Source organism: Phlebotomus papatasi, chromosome 3 (genome assembly GCF_024763615.1).
Source record: "Phlebotomus papatasi isolate M1 chromosome 3, Ppap_2.1, whole genome shotgun sequence".
Classification (NCBI taxonomy): Eukaryota; Metazoa; Arthropoda; class Insecta; order Diptera; family Psychodidae; genus Phlebotomus; species Phlebotomus papatasi.
The window spans coordinates 40,717,055-40,735,257 of NC_077224.1; the positions used below are offsets into that span (position 1 = coordinate 40,717,055).

Below are 18,203 nucleotides of genomic sequence, written 5' to 3' on the forward strand. Positions count from 1 at the left end.
TTGATGATTACTTCGACATAATTGTAGAGGACATTTGTCTCTACATTTCGTCCATACATCATTTTCCGGTCAGACTACGCTATCACTCCGATTTTGCCGTTTAAGTGTGAAAAAATTGATTTTTCCCATAATAACGCTTTGAAATCACTCAGATGCCAATTTGACTGCCTCTACTCCACCAATACACTTAAAATAGGGTTTTAAATGGAAAGTCCCGCAAAATACAACAATTCTTTGATATATTTGAAGTTCAACAAATGACTACTTGGGGAACTCTGGATGAAAAAACGAGTTAAGAAACAAAAAACCTCGATTATCTTGGCTTCTGAGTAATCGATGAGATCATGTTCTATGGAAAAATTATAGAGAACATTCTGGTCTACATTTCACCCATATAACACTTTTCTGTCAGTTCATCCAAATCCTTGATATTTTGGTTTAAATACAAAATTTGTATAATTTCACGAATTTTATTCAAGATAACTGAATGGCGTCTCCCAACTTCAGCTCTAAATCGAATTTGCATGCACTCCGAGTTAGCTCACGTTAAGAATCTCACCTACATAAGCCGGTTAGGATTATCTGTCCCTTTATTTTGGCTTTTCTGGGTTTTAGACCATTCGGAATATCGACTTACTGTGTTATCACACTTGCACATTAAAATTTTAATATGATTCACATTAATTGTCGCTGATGAGAGTCCAAATGTGTAATTTGTGTGTTTGAATCATTTTATATTCAAAATTTGATATATTTGTTGATAAAAAGGTAGACTTGGCCCGCAAAATTTGATATAAATTGATTTATAGCATTAATGCAAAAAATTAATGTGATTTTGTCTTTAATTTTTTAATGTGAAAAATATTTATGCTTTAGGTAAATTTAAACTTATTTTTGCAGGCCAAGTCCACTTCTTTATCAATAAATAGAAAAACCCCAAATATTAAGTGACTCAAAGACACAAATAACATATTTGGACGCTCACAAGCGACAAATAATGTGAATCACCTTAAAATTTTAATGTGCAAGTGTAATAACGCCGTTATATGCAATTTTGACTTATCCGGGATGGTAAAACGTTCGGAATAATGACCCATTTAGAATTTAGACTATTCGGGATTTTGATCATTCGGCATTATGGGTTTCCGGGATTTTGACTTTTCGGAATTTTGACCCAATCGGGATTTCTGACCCATTCGGGATTTTGGCTTATTCATGACTTTGATGCTTTCGGAATAATGGCCCGTTCGGGATTTCTGGCTCATTCAGGATTTTGCCTGGATTCATTCGGGATATAACCATTTAGGGGTTTTCGGTTTAGGGATTTTGATCCATTCGGGTTTTTAGTTTTTCGAAAATTTGACTTTTTGAATTTGTGACCCATTCGGGATTGTGGCATTCGGGATTTTGGTCTGTTTAGGATTTTGCCTTTCGGAATTTTGCTTTTTAGGGAATTTGACCCATTCGAAATTTTGATTTTAAGGTTTTAATCAAGACCCACTTATGGGGATTATAACAGGATAGAAAGATTGTTTACTTTAGAAATTAACCAACAGGAAATTTATATACAAAATTGGTACATAAAACATTTACATGCATCCCGAAATATCCCTATTTAAACTTCTTTACGTAGTTATGATAAGCATAAAATATTTTAAGGTTGTGTTTATAATGTTCTAACATTATTCTCGTCAAACTGCCAAACTTCAGAAGTTTTCTAAACAATCATTCCTCAAAAAAGCTTACAACTGAGTTCAGAACTATATTTGATTTTTCTAGAGGTAATAAATTTCCCATTCTGTTTTTATTTACACTAAAAAATGTATGTAATATTCATCGTGTATTTTAATAACACTGCCATCATCGTGCACTAGCTCTAACATCTATCAAATGGTCCGTGTTTTTTTCCGCTAAGAGAGTTCCCCTCTTTAGATTTTTGACAAGATAAAATTTATCATGTTTGTACGCGCTACCATTCATGATGAAATGGCTATTTAAGATAATCAAATAATGATTGACATGACTTTGGTGTCCGCGATGGTTTTAGCCAGAAATGAACAAGAGATAAAAGAAACTTCAGGAAAATCTTTCTACTCGATCGTATTCTCTTTATTTTCTATTTAGAGTGGCATTCCTGGGCTATTTGGCCTTAAAATTATGACTCTGGACGTCTTTGAGTTTGGTAACACGAAATTATGTGGATTTTTATTTAATTTCCCAATCTCGATTTTTATACCTCTTCTTCTGGCCTTCTTTTTGGAGAGTTCTTTTATCGGGTTGGCGTCTAAAAGAAAAAGTAATCACCCAAATGATTTATGGAAAAAAATGTTCTTTTATATCCAACACTTGGCAATTATGTATACAAGTCTTAAGATCGTGGCTGATGAGATTCTATTGAAATTAGCAATTTTATATTTTATGTGGCGCGACGATGATATTCATGTTTTCAAGTTGTGATTTCTTATTCTGAAAATTTGTAAGAAGGAGATACCCCATGAGCAAGAAACTCGAATTTGTTGAAGATGCTGAGGTATAAAAATAAAATCCATGCCACATAATCGTGTTTAGGCATAAAATTAATTTAATTTAACTGTCTGGCTTTTTTCTCCAAATGCCCTCTTAAGCTATCGATAGTCTTGTTTTTACATAAATGCACAGAGCGTTAAAATTGGATGGCGTCTGTATTTTTAATTGCATAATTCTTGAGCCTCATGCTGATATTTTCACGGAAAAGATGGGAGGCAATTTTTTTTTTGACTACATGGGCAATTTTCTCGTTGCAGTTCCCAACAACGCTCCAACCCAAGAAATCCTCAGCAATCAGCCAAGCGACAGAGACTCTTCGCCTTCATTATGTCACGGAGCGAATTTTGGCATCAGTTCTGCCACCCAGAACATCCTCCGTGGATCAACTCGCGAGGCCACACAGTGAGAACAGCGTGGCGGGCTTCGAGGAGGATGAATACGAGAGGGAGTTAATAACAATGTTGGAGCAGAAGCACAACAAGGTAAGGATGCTTTTCCTCCCCATTTCGCATTTATAATTCACAACCAAGGGCGCAATTGAAAATATAAAGTTGATCAGACAGAGTTGAGAGATTTTGAAAAGATGCTTCTTACAGATGAAAGATAAATTTTACAAATAGGGTGGAGTCATCACTTATGTACATTATACGCTTATCGACAGAGTACAAAATTCTCAGATTTTTCCCTAAAACAGATTTCGAAAAATCATACAATTATCAGTTTATAATTTGATTAACAATTTGGAATTTTTTGAAATCTGTTTTATGAAAGTACAAGAACTTCTAATTTCTGCACGTTGTCAATAAGTGTACAATGTCTATAAGTGACGACTCCAAAATAAAACTTTTCATTATTTAAACGGAAACACTTTTAATTATTTTCAATTAACCTCATGGGGTTCTCAGGAGCGCATTGAATCTCACAGTTATGAGTTCGACTTCTGCCCGGTAGAAAGACTTCATTGTCTAGCAAAACACATCTTAATTGTATTACAACGTAACAAAAAATACGCCACCTGTGTCTAAAAAAAAACTTCAGGAGCACGGGGAATACCGTTCTGGGTAAGATCAGCAGATTCTTTCAACACGGGGCACATTTTAATAATTACATTGGAATACCAAACAATGTATCTCGATATGATTAATAAATTTAAAATAAACCCCATTGTCAAAGGTTCTAATTTTTTTCAAAATCCGGCAATACTATCGTAAATAGTAATTACATTTATTCTACTATACTAAGTCAAAAATTCCTGCAAAAATACCGCCTCTTGTAAAAAAAAATTAGTTCTCATTGGCTTAAATTTTTGTAAATCTCTAGTATTGACTTAAAACGCTTACAACTAAAACGTTTAAAATTCATATAACCGAATGTAGGAAGTCGTAAAGAAAACAAAGTATGTTAAACTTTCTATCGCAAACCTCTTTAGTGACTACCAAAATTGAGCAGACTGTTAGCAGAATTATCGATGATGGACGTATTGAGTCTTGTGTGCCAAACTTTAATCAGTCTGGAGCAAAATTTTAACAGATTCGATGCGATGCCAAATTTTCACAAATTTGTTCACTTTGAACAAAAACTTTACATGACCTTCCACGAAGTGAGAAAGGAACAAGAAAACGTTTTTTCAACTCTGTTGGGCTATTTCTCCCAAGTAATTTAATGATTAAAGTAACTAAAATCCATTCCCGACAGCAATTGTGATATCAATTGCATGGAATTAATTAAAATCACACAATTTGTGTATAGTGTGTAATGCTATAGTAACGAGTTGGTTAAGGAGTTTACTAATTGCAAAAAATGCGCTCTATCGCGTTATAAATGACGTTCTGCTACTTTTGCATACAAATATTTAGTTATCTTTGTTTAATTCCTCTCAAAATTGGTTTCGTTAAGTTTGATACAAATTGCATTCGCCAATGAACGTGTCTAAATGTATAGGATTTAAGAAATACCTATTGGCACTTTAAGTACATATAAGTTCATATCAACTGCATTTTATTAGAAATATTGAATAAATTCCAATATTTTGACAAATTGTCAATAAGTGTTCCATGCCGAATAGGTGTTCCTTTGACCCTAAAAAGCAATAAACACAATCGAAGTGGAGAATAATATTTCCCTACATAATCCGGCTTAACAATATTTAATGACAAGTCTTCTAATCTTTCATTTTGATGGTCATAAAATACATCTTATTGTTTATCATGATGTCGATACTTGGTCAATAATATTGTGCAATAAAATTAACCTTCACTGTGTAGAGGGAGGTGGGTCTACTTTGAGCTGTGGGGCTACATTGATATATGATTTTTTCGCCTATTTCTAAATAAAACTGGTTCTTACAATTATTTTATTTAGATCCACAATTGTTTTGTCTATCTAATTTACATCATGTTGAAAGGCAGTTTCCTTTAGAAATATACGAAAAAGTTGTTAGCCCCACAGCTCAAATAGTCCCACCTCCCCTATTTTATAAACTTTGTAAAACTCATTGCAGAGTCCCTTACGTAGGCACCTAATATGGACTTCAGACCTAAGTCTTAGCCATAGCTTAACTTTTATAATTTCTTATCAATCTAGATTTTTTGTAAAAATATGACTTAAGATTGGACAATATCGGCATCTGAAACAATAAGTTATGAAAAAACAATTAAATTTTTTGCTCTTTTGAATTTTGAGGTCACCGGGAATTTTGCTAAGCCTTAGGTCTGAAGCCGGCCTAATATGAAATCCATTCGTTTTGATCACAAATTCTTATTTATAAACATTTAAAGTTTTTTGATATTTTGCAAAAAAAAAAGGATTATGATTTTAACCAGTTTTACTCACCTCCAGCTTAAAAAAAAGCATTTTTTGTCCTCTACTGTTAATTTATTAACTTTTTGAATACTATACAAAAATTTGTAAGAAAGAAAAAATGTACATAAGAATTTTAAAATTACTGATGTTACCATATAGAAAACTTTTACGTTAGGTTCGTTAGTTAAACTCAAGGGGTTAATTCATAGGCAAGAGTATATAGCTCTAGGCCCCGGTTCCATGAAAAAAATTATGGATTCCCCGAGTTCCATATGGGTTCGTCGGGTTCCCAGTGAGTTCCACCGGTTCCCTGACCAAATTGGCCCGAATTTCCTAGAAATGAGTTAGACCTTGTTCAGCGAATTTCTTAAATTTGAATTAGTAAACAAAGGCATTTGTCAAGTAAGATAGAATTAATATTCATAGATTCTATGTTCATTATTGCAACTGCAATAATGGACATAGAAAAGGGGAAAAAGCTCAAAAGAAACTCATTAAGCTCAGAAGTAGATGCGTGAGAAGATTGAAGAGTTGAATTAGTGAAAAAGGGATAAAAAATACAAAAGAAGTAAGTTATCTTATAGAGAGAAATTAAATGAAATGTAAGAGACTAAATTTTTATAGGAATCCAGAAGAAAGAGAGGAAAGGGAAGGAATTAGGTGTAGGAAAAGTTCTAAGTCTTAAAGGAGACTGTAAGTGCCTGTAGCCATAGTATTTTTTGAATTTGTTTTATATTAGAAAAATTTATATTTATTCCATCAGGAAAACCCTTTCAACCCTCATTATAACCAAGTTGATTTATAATAAAACTACACCTGAAAATCATACCCCAATTGCCCTCAAACCCCCTGGAGTTCTCTAATAAATTAAAAACCCAAAAGCTATCGAAAAGTAACAAAAAATCAAAGACTATGCCACTGAAAATAAAAAATAAAAAATCCCACTTTTCCACGCACAGACCCCTTGGTTAGACGAAAATTAGAAATTCATCAAATGGAAAGCGTCCCTTAGGATCTTATCTTTATTCTATAAGTTTTAAACTCTCTCAACTCTGTTACTATTCTCATAATTTCCGATTTAATTGAAATTTTCTCGGTGCTCTTGCAGAACTATCAAATGTTTGACCTGGAATCGTGCATCGCGACAATTTCCCTGGAAAAGCTCTGTGAACTGTGTAAGCACATTGATGCCTGGTTGGGTGGAGGACGAGAGAAAGTTGTGGTGCTGCAGGACAGGTGAGTCCAAAATCTAACACCGCAGGCACTAATTAACCTATCAGTTGCATCAACGTGGCAAATGTGTGAACTCGCCTTGACTCTATCACATTTCTACAGCCGTTAATTCCTCCCATGATATTAAAATGTTTTACACTTGAGTTGATCTTATGGCATGGAATGGACAAAATGATTTAGATTGAAATCGAATATACCCATCGAGATGAATTTTTCTGTTAGTATGTAATTTGTGCCTGATAAAATTGGATAAATCAACGTTGAAATCCATAAGACAGGCAACAATATTAAATTTCACGCCTAAGCGTGAAAATGATCACTTTTCCGACTAAATAGTCATTCAGTGGTAAAAATCTTGTTTTGCCTTCATTTGAATTTTAAGATCCGTTTAAAGGGGGAAGAGGGGGGTTAGGGGTCGGAGATGAAAAGACGAAAGGAGAATATTACTTGTATGAAATGCTCTTTTGGAATATCCACCTTCATTTTTGAGGCATATACTCACTAGAGAAGTGAGTGCTATGTACATCTGAATTAACCTACAAGACTGATGTATAAATAACGTAAAATACCAGATGTCTCACCCAGAGTAAATGCAAGTGAGAGGAGATTGTGTAGGAATGATGGTGCCAGATGAAAAGCATCAGATATTACAGAGTGATCTCAGTGTAAACATTTCCGATTTATAATGTTTAAATCCTTTCTTAGCACACTCTCAAAATCCCAATAAGATCTCTTTTCAAGTCCATTGTTTTACGAACGAAAGCCTCTTCTCCTCTTACTCAATCTCTCTGCAAACATTGAAAATTGCAGACAAACTTAATGTTCCAAAAATAAAATGTCTCCTGTGGCATTTCCCGCATCAAAAACACCTTAAACATTTCCTAATTGTTAGTCATTTCTCTGGATGAACTTTACAAGTGTCGCGACGCCTGGCAAAATGTCGCGAGAAAGAAGGAAAAGATATCACTCTCCACTCCACTATATCCATTTAGATATTTTCCACACTTTCCGTGAATAATCAACATTTCCGGAAGTTGAAAATATGAAGAGATATTCATGCAATTTGATGAATGTAAAGAAAATGAATTTCCCTTTCATCGAGCCTTCTTAACGGATGACTCATTGCAATTTTCTTCATTGGTTAATCATGTTCTTGGGCGCAATTCTACCGCATGATTCACAGACTGAAGAGGTATACAGAGATTTGTGTTTTCCCTGAGTATATGTATCAGAGAAGCCGCAATAGTGTGTAAAATGAAAAAAAAAAGAAAAGTCTTTAGATGCAAATCTAATTTTAGGATTGAAAGAGAAAGAGATGTTTTAATATGTTCAAGAATAGCTTTTATTCATTCTCAATTGATATGCTCTGTAATAAAATAGGGAAGAAAGGGAGAAATCCCAAGATTAGAAAGGAAATGGAATTATGAACTAGAGTTGAGACATTTCTGACACTCACTCTTCAACATTACTAAAAAGGAATTGTTGACTATCCGTATGTAAGTGGTCGATCTTTTAAATTACAAGATCACTACATAAGTTTGTAGAGGATCTAAAGATAAATTTTAACAATTAAAATTTTAAGAAAACAATTTTTTTATTAGAATAAAAGTGGTTCTGGAATTAACGATATTGGCAGGACCGAAAGAAATCGCAAGAATTAGCCATTAGGAACATAAAGCTGTTGAATAAGTTCTAGAGATATCGTTCTAAAGAAATGCAAAACATTTGCAACGTAAATATAAAAAAAAACATTTTAAGGTTTCTTTTTTCAATAAATATGGGAAAGTGTGGCATCTTTGAAATGAGGCACCTTCGAAATTGGACTTTTTTCTCTTATTTTTAAAAGGATTTGAGGCTTACCGTAATGTAATTTAGCTCAAAAATTGGCTTATAAAGCTAAATTATAAGACAGTAAGGATCAGTCCATTTCAAAATAGAAAATAACAGCTAAATTTTAAAAGATACCCCACTTCCCCCTGTGGAAAAAGTACCGTTTGCATGATTTTTTCAATATATTGTCACAATATTCAAAAAATTTACCATTAAGAGAAAAGTTTTAAAGTTTTACGAATAAAAGGCATAAAAAATTGTTTTTCGAATTTGACGCAGTAAAAATTGTACTCCCTCCATTCGGAAAAAAGTAGTACATTTACTAGTACATTTTGAATGAAAAATGTACGATTTTTTTCAGAACAGAGGGAGTATATATACGTATTTTGATAAACTATTTGGAAATGAGCCTCAAATAGTATGGTAAAAGTCCGTAGGTGTGTTTCACTAATCGCGTTATGCTATTAATTTTGATATCCTTAGCCCTAAATCCTCTTTAGTATAAATTTCTCTTAATTCCAACGGGGGTCTCAGTGACGCAATAGGCAAGACCATTGGTTCTTGGGCGGATGAGATCTCTGACTCGATTCTCACAGTTGTGAGTTCGAGTCCCGCCCGGTGCAATGATCTGAATGTTTAGAAAAAGACATTTTCACTGTGATATAACGTAAAAAAATGCACCGCCTCTGCCCGAAAAACTCCGGGAGCATGGAAGAAGCATCCACATCACTGGTAAGGTGCTCCTGGGCGGTCTACGGGATACAACAGCAGCAATATAACATGATTACATTGTAACAAGTATTCCGATACGATTAATAATAATAATTCCAACGATCTTCAAACTTGTTGATTGACCTCTTATTTCTTCTTCCCGAATCCTATCATAAAACCCGAAACATTTTAGAGGGGTCTTCCTTTATCGTCCTTCTACAAAAGTTACAAACATCGTTACACTAATGCATTTCGTACACTACTCAACAAAGTCTTTCTTCAGAAGCAGACAAATTTAAAGTCCGTGTTTAATTATTTCTTGATCATCCAATCCAATACTTGATAATTATCTAGGAATCACATCACAACATTTCGATTATTGAAAAGCCTATTATACTGATAATGTACTCGGTTCGGGAAAACTTTCAATTGCAACACTCGTAATTTATTCGATATTTGCGCACTTTGCGACGCCTTCAGTCCTTCACGCCTCAGGGTACAAGGCTTCTATTAGTTAGAGCTTTAATTGTCCCTTTCTTCACGTACGGGGCTGAACTATTTTTCAGTGCTAACGTTGAAACACAGGCCCGACTGAATAGGGCATTCAACTCTTGTTTGCGGTATGTCTTCGGACTCCGAAAGTTTGATCATATTTCTCCTTGGGTGGATTCAATCCTTGGTCTTCCTCTGTTTCCTTATCTGGAGACTCGTGCTGTAGACTTTATCTCACGGTTACTATGTGTTGGTATGCCACGGTATCTTGCGGAGCTTGTGGTGGCTGGATCATCCACTAGGGCTTCGTGTCTCCGTGTGCCCAGTTCAGGTTGTCGCATTCTCCGCGACTCCCTATTGTTGAGGGAATCGTTCTTTGGAATAATTTACCTCGCGAGCGGAAGAGGGAGCTTATACTTAGATTTGTTGGTGCCGCGCGCTCCTCGTGCCCCACATGAGCCTTATTTTTTTTCTTCTTTTTTTTCTAAAATTTAAAACTTCTTAAAATTTATGAAGCTAAGCTAATTGTATAGAGGACAGATTGTCCTATTCTTTATCAATAAATTGAATTGAATTGAATATTTATTCAAAAGATTATGCCTTTTCGATTGGCAAAAACCGATTTTTTTTCTCTTAATAATCGATCTGTTTTTAGTAAATTGGTAAGAGTCCTTGTTGCCCATTATAGTTTCGTTGATTTAGAATGGCTCAGCAAAATGAATAATTCCCCTGGAATGCCATTAGTTGTTTAGCGACACTTTTATGGAATTCAAACCAAATTTTACAAGTTTTGTTCGGTGGCAGCCAAAATCCCGAAAGCCAAAATCCCGAATGCCAAAATCCCGAATGTTCAAAATTCTGAAAGGGATGAAATTATGTGGAGGAAAATGTTTAGAATAATTTCCCAAGACACGGAAGATTTCCCTTTGCCTCCAGCAAACGCGGATGCAATCGTGGGAGTAGCTATGACACTTTAAAGAATTCTGGATTTTGGCTTTCGGGATTTTGACCGGGACCCGTTTTGTTGTATGCAATTTATTCCTGTATTACATCCCCTAACTTACTCCTGTATTACATTCTGAATCATTTTATTTGGTTTATTTCGAAAACGATACTATAGATTTCTTTTATTTTCGGATTAGTTTTAGGCGGCCATTTAAGCGGTTCATTTTTTAACGCAGTTGGTTAAATTTAGAATTTTTGAAAAGGTATTAAAATTTCGAACTCAGCTGCATCGCTCTGCATCGGTAATGAGTCGGTTTAGTTTAATAGTTAGGTTTAAGTTTGTTTCTGAGCCCAAAGTCAAACGGTAAGAGATGTCGACTTCCGGTCTTCAGTGCCCCCACTCCCCTATAAGTGGACATTATTTCGTACGGTCTTTTTCCTTTGTTCTTTTACCCCTTCCATCCTCTCCAAAACCATGTTTAAAATGTTCAAATACAACGGTCTTATGAACTCTTTCAGTTAGGAAAAGTAAAACTAATTTATTGACCAAACACGTTATTGCTTATAATTTATTTTTAAGTAATATTTTATTCTTCCATCTGATATATCTTAAAATACCAATTGCGGATCATATTAATTATTCTATTACTCATATTGAAAAACAAGCTATCAAAACTGTCAGATATTTTAACACTTTGTCTACAAATCTGTGTAATAATTTGCTGGGGGAATGCACACTCCTTTGAAATTGATACAGCCGAAGATGAGTTAGAGATCTTCCTCTCATCTAACCAGTCGTCTCGGTGAAGTTGAAGGGGAAACCTCGTTCAAGAACTTGTCCTTATGCTTGACAGTCCATAGACTTGCGATTAGTGATTAACAGTGTCCGTGAGATTTAAAATACTATATATCCATTGCGTGAGATTAGAAATTGGCAAAAATGATCACAAAAAAGTGAGAGACAGTCAAGGCGGAAAACAAACTGAGACAGATTTAATTCACATGGACATTTTTCACTCCAATTAATCTTGATTAATATATAAACGTGTATTTTTGGTTTTGTGTCTCTCTGTTCCAGGGGTGACCGACAGCGTTTGGGAGCGGCGATTGCAGCCTATTTGGAGTATCAGAAGATATGCGGCAGCAACTTCCCAAGTCGTTCGCTCAGTGAAGATCAGAGAATAGCGCGCAAATGGCTCGATCTCGACATCTATTCCATGCAGAAATTCTTGGAGGATGTGGTGGGGCCTCTGCGGGTACCATCGCATCGGCGATACCTCCAGTACTTCTCTGGTCTTCTATCTGGCGGCATCCGCATGAATTCCTCACCACTGTACCTCAAATATGTCTCCTTGGAATCACCTCCGTCATGGCTCCACTACAGCAGTTTCGCATCCCAAAATGCTGAATGGCGATGCTTTATCAAAGTCTACGAGGGTCTCAAGTGCGTCTTCACCTCTGACATCCATGTGATCCCCTTCGCCACCAGGCAGTTCATCTTCCAAGTTGGCCATTTGCGGCTACGTGGAGACATCATCTTACGATGCTACCAGATTATTCCTCAAGAACAGCAGCCCAGTGTCCGGGAACTAATGTTCTCCACACAATTCCATACCTGTGCGATTGGCAACAAGGAACTCACCTTTCTGAGGCATGATCTGGATTTTGCCTGTGATGGTAAGTATCGCTAAGCGATATATAATTATTTCCTAACTTTTCAGCAATAGTGGTGCATTTTCCCTTTCCTTAATTTAAAAAAAAAAATCTTTCTAAAATATTGTTGCTGTTAATGTTCAATGTGTTCAGTGTTTAGCGGGGCTACTTTATGGCTATATTATGATACTTGGGTATTCTCAAAATTCTGTGTGTTTAGATGCTCATTAGCAGTTTTTTTTTAAAGCTAAAAGAAAAAAGACACCAATCACTATAGTTTTGTAATTTAAACTAATTAGGGACATTTTGAGAAGATGTTTCCTTAATTGTCTCTCACGATACCCATGCCAAAGTGCCTAAAAATTCCAAGAATCACGTCCAAAGTAATCTTGAAACCTAATCAATCATCGCAATTTTGCAGATTATGCTTAGAAGAGCATGTTGATTAATGAATTTCCTTCCTTTACCCTCTCACTTTCAACCAGATCCGCGTTTTCCAGCTGATCACAAGGTGATTCTTCACTTCAATAGCGGATCACCGGCTGAGAATCGAGGCTTCGTATTTCAGAGTCCACTAGTTCGCATCGAACCAGCCAACACATTAGCCCATACGGATAGTCTGGAGAATATTAATGAAGGTGAGTCTATATGGAAAGTCTTGACCACTCTACGAAATTACACTCCCTCCTTTCGTTCTGTTGTGATTCATCCATTTTGGTGCCCATCGGAAGGCATAGAATTAGCGCATTGTAATTTTATTTCACTCTCCCTCATGCCCCATTGATTGTGGAGTATTTGGTCAGATTTATGCGCCATTCACTTTTCGTGTCTGGAGAGGGTGCGGCTACAGTTAATTTTCCTATTTTCTCGGAAAGCACAACTACAGTTGAACTGATTTTAATCTTAACTTGAGGACGGAAGATGGGAGAAAATCACTCTCATTTTCGCTATAAATATGCAAGTACTGTGTCAGAAATAGAAACGCAGCTTTCTTAATTTGTCACTTTATCTTTTTTTTTAATTTAAAGTTAAGTATATAAGATAAGATTTTTATTATCCCAATGTTCTGTTTTGTGGTTGCGTCTGTCGCCGTCTTACCATTACTGGCCTCACCAGGTAAACGGCAGAAACCCTGGGTCGCAAGGTTTCTGAATTGAATTGAATCGCAGGGTATTGAAATTTATATGAGTTTTCTTACAGTTAATATAATGAACTTTAAAAATTTCCCAACTCTGAAAGCGTGAAGGACTTTTTGTACAACAAAAAGGAGAAAAAAAACATAACGGAGTCTTGAAAAAAAAAACATAATTGTGGCTTTCTCTACTAAGGAATTTTAATTCTAAATTTTCTTTTAGAAACAAAATCTAATGGCTTATCTTTGCCTACACTGAGAGAAATCCGAAAAAGTCAAAATAACATTTCGGAAATGTTAATTTTACCCTGCAGTATTGATTCGAAAACGGTGTAAATATTATCCTTTTTAGGTGTATTATGTGTTAAAGTTACCCTTTTTCATGTTAATTTTACCCTTAAAAAGGTGTAAAATTAACATTAAAAAATGTTGATATATTTTTACACCCAAAAAGTGTTAAAGTTATGACGAAAAAAAGTTAATCGCAGCCTCTTTTTTTCTCAGTGATCTTTTAGAATGCAGAATTTCACCTGATTATTTGTATTCGTTGTATTTTCAACAATCTCTTCCTTTTTCGAAATATACTTCAACTACTTATCGCAAACGAGAGAAATCAAGTGAAAAGTAAAAGCTAAAAAACTAGGATGATTTCGTATCTTGCTGAAAATTTTATGTAAAAAAATCGATTTCCAAACAACTTTTCTTTCAATTTAGATCTTATCTACTAACATTCTCCTTCTCATTCATTTCAAAAACCTTTTAATAAAATAGAAAATCGGATTGACTTTCTATTTTAATAAGGACATCCTAAAGAGGATTAGAATGGATGATAGTGAGCTATCACTTCGAAAACGAATCACTAGAAAAGATATTCTGAGACTCACTTGTATTTAAATGGATCTAAAAGAACATGTCGATTTCATTTAATTCATTATTAGGGAGATGTATGTCAATTTTTAACACTTTTTCATGACAATACTTTAAAGATAAAATTCCATTATGTATTTCTTTAAAACCATTTTAATTCAGGATAAGTTATTGTAATTTGGACAGGATGCATATGAGCACCAATGTCCTATTGAAGTGCAATATTTTCAATGCAAATTCAATTTTTTTCTTTTTCCTTTTTTCAAAGTGTTGTTTAAAACATTTACAAGAAGTTTATCGTGTTTGTTTTTTTCTAAAATTAATTTTAATATTTTTAAAAATGAATAAAAAAGTTGCCATGAATTTGACTGTTATCTTGGATACTTTGTTTTTAATTTTGGACATTCTGCGTGTAATTTTGGACAACTAAGTCGCCTCAATAGGATGCCCAGCTCATTGTCCGTTTGAAAAACCTATTAACTTACCACGTTATTTTCCTGTTTATGAGAAGAATTATATCGTAAGCAGCCCATAATTCAGAGCACGCACGAATTCATGTATTCCCTTGCTTCTCTGGAACTCTTAAGGATTTTTGTACTGTATCTCGTTAGAGGTAATGGTTCTTTGTTCATATCGTTCGTAGAGATGATGCTCCTTTATTTTCCCAGGCATTTGTACAATCTAATCATCACTAAAAACACGAAATTTAAAAATTTTGAAAAACAATACAACTGTCCAAAATAACAAGTATCACCTCACTGCTAAATCTCTGACAAAATTGTCCATTTTTCACACGAAAAACGTAATTCAGAAGTCAAATTTTACTTTAAATCTAATGAAAATATTACAATTAACGTGAATTAATATAATATTTGTTAACACAATATACATAGTTTCACTTAAAAAATATAGAAGAAAATCTTCAGTGCTTCACTAAACATAAAAAGAAATTGGAAGTCAAAATGAATATCAGCCATATTTCTCGTAAGGAACTGCTCGCACTGAAGTTTCCACAAATTCTAATTCAAATTTTATGCAAAATTGAACGAATTTATTGTTAATATATCGTCAGTCGCATCGACCATTATCGTATCTGCATTTCTTTTGTGTTAGCATAACACTCAAGAGGCGTCGTCTGTAGGTTGCACCAAATTCAGACACAAAAACAAATGCAGATGCGACAATGGTCGACGCAACCGACGACGATATACTAACAACAATAAACATTTAACTGTAACACACTATATACCCTTAAAATATGAATAATTACAAGCTGTCTCAAATCAGCACTTTCCCTATAAAATGTTACATGGAAAGATAACGATAAAGGATAAAGTTATTATTCTGTTTGGAATGTTTAGATGTTAAGAAGATAATGTAGCTTGATTGCTGGAAGGTTTCGAACATGACTTAAATAAGTAATTTACTAAACTTCGACAATAGGGAGAAGTGGGGCACCTTTAAAAGTGGGGTACCTTTGAAATTGGGATTTTTCACCTATTTTTAAATAATATTGAGCCTTATTCTGATATAATTTAAGTAGACAAACAGATTGTGATGCTAAATTAGATTATAATATGGCTCAATTTCATTTAAAAATAAGAGAAAAATCCTAATTTTAAAGGTATCCCACTTTCAAAGATGCCCGACTTCCCCACTGTGTCATTGCCGAGCATTTTGTGTTTTTAGTGGACCCAATTAGAGCATCAGCTTAGTTCTAGGAATCTAGCATGGTCTTCAAACCTAAAGTGGTCTTCAGATTTGAGGTTTATCCCAGTTCCGGAAAGCCTCAAAATCCAAAATCCTAAATAGAAACCAATTTTACTGATTTTTCAGAATGTGAAACTGATTTTGGAGGGGAAGGGGAGGGTGGGGGAAAATGAGGGGCATTTTAACGATTCTTGGGTCGACTTATGGGGGGGTCCCCCGAAGGTCCCAAGTCGCTATCTCTTACCGTTTGGCCTTTAGAACTGGCGACAGTCGGACGGACAGATGGACAAACAGCGTGACGACATTTCTCAGAAATCGTCTGAAACGTGAAGATTTGTTGACAAAAGTGGTCTCCGGGGGATGGAAGATGGAAATTTTGGGGGATGAAAAAATCGAGGGATTTATATACTGCTCTCTACGTGGAGTTCGAGCAGAAATAGAGCTGTTAAGCCTTATAGCTAAGCCTTAGGTCTAAAGCCCGTATAAGATTTAAGCATACGATTTACGGTTTAACTTCCGTGATTTCCTATCATTCAAGATTTTAAAGGAAAATTTCGAATGTTTCTGCACTAAACTCTTTTGTGTAAATTGCAAATTTTTTGTACTCATTGCTCTGTAAGGCAATGAGAGCAGCACAATTATCAAAACTTTTGTAAAAATTCTAGCAAAATTTCTAGAAAAAAATCCAACAAATACCGATTCATTTCATTTCGAATTAGAACACCAGAATTGCTAGGTGCCTCTTCATTTTATTCACGGATCTGTAAATAATGTGCAAAATGCCGAAATGTATGCAAAATGAGTTTGAATATAACGAATCCAACATGAAACACTTTGTCTAGTAATTCTTGTCTTTCTGCTGACTTTTAGCATTTTCTACTGGTCAGAAGACATTAAATTTATGCATAATGAGAGAATATGTGTATATCATTTTATGGGAATTAAGGCTTAAGTGCCTTCTTAATGCAAAACACATACTGTGTTTATTGACATTGATTTATGTAATAACAGAGTTTTACAAATGGCTACAAATCAGAAATCTCACAAATTCTTCTGGAGATTTTCATCAAAGAAAGTGTCACTTAATGGTGTCTTATTATTAACACAAAATTCGTAAGATTAGTGACATAGTGATATATTCAGTAACCAGTGATTTTTGTCTGTAACTAATGATGATTCTCTTGGACACTGGTTGGTTTTTTTTTCTGCATGGGATTTTTCGTGCTGAAACTGTTGGAGTTTACGATGTGAAGATTAAAACATATAAACCACATATGATCCCAAAATAGATGGCTTTGAAAATAAGTAAATTTAGCTCACCAAAGTGGTTAATTTTGGTTCCATAAGAATGAGTGATTAGTGCCTCTTTTTTTCCTCTTTTAATCACATCCAAATCAATCTCTCCCTCACCTTTTGGAACAAAGCACTTTTCACGTGATGCATCAAAAGAATCTGATGAAGTCTCTCGCTTTTTAGTTGAAGTTCACTGCTAAAGATTTTCGTGATGATGAAAATGTCCGTGTCATAGAGTTAATGAACTTGTTCGATAAATCAGTGAAGAAATGAGAGAGAGATTATGTTCTCTCTTCTCATGTTTTTTTTTTTGCTTTGCAAAATAAAAAATTGAAGTAAAGAACAGTGAAATCGAAGAGAAAATGCCAAAAGGTAGAAAATGACGTAGTAAAGTTTTATCATGAAGCTAGAAATAGAGATAGAAGAAACCAACACATGTTTTCCGGTTTGTTTGCACAGATTGTGCGCGCCAATCGTGTGGCGGGAAATTGTCTGCAAAATGTATAATTTCACATTCATGGAAGAAAATAAATAGAAAATCTGACTTAGAAATTGAAACCACTTGGGGAAGGCAAGAATTTTTAATAGCCAAATGTCCATTTGAATTACTAAAACTATCTCAAATTTCCGTTTAAACAAATAAACGTCCACTGAAGGTGTGAAATCCTGAGTCAGGAAGTGTTTTATTTATTTTGGCATAAATATAACACAATTACATCACACAGAGTTGTCATATCTCCTATATCTTTATGTGAATTTCCGCTAAAAAGATAGTGTCATCGCATTTCACGTTGAAAATCCACTCAGTTTTGTTGTTTTGCAGCCTTAGGTTCCAACTACTTTACGGAAAGTTTCAAAATTAAAGAATATTTCGTTCCTTTCGTGAAATGGACATTTTAGAGAAAGATTTTTTATTCTGTTAACTTTATTAACCTTCTATGATTGATACTTTTTATTGATTATTGGCATTCTAAATTGAGATTTGTAAAACTCGTTCGAACCTAATCTA

General features: G+C 34.6%; 1 protein-coding gene across 27 annotated transcripts in view; it reads left to right on the forward strand.

Moving 5' to 3' along the window:
• Nucleotides 1-18,203, forward strand: part of LOC129805674 (tensin-2) — a 253,929-nt gene that overhangs the window by 187,453 nt on the left and 48,273 nt on the right. For all 27 annotated transcript variants that reach the window (XM_055853723.1, XM_055853735.1, XM_055853738.1 and 24 more), the window contains 4 exons: nucleotides 2,784-3,008; nucleotides 6,437-6,564; nucleotides 11,618-12,216; nucleotides 12,678-12,830. In XM_055853723.1, the coding sequence (XP_055709698.1) occupies nucleotides 2,784-3,008; nucleotides 6,437-6,564; nucleotides 11,618-12,216; nucleotides 12,678-12,830 (1,105 nt within the window). The remainder of the gene's footprint in view (nucleotides 1-2,783; nucleotides 3,009-6,436; nucleotides 6,565-11,617; nucleotides 12,217-12,677; nucleotides 12,831-18,203) is intronic.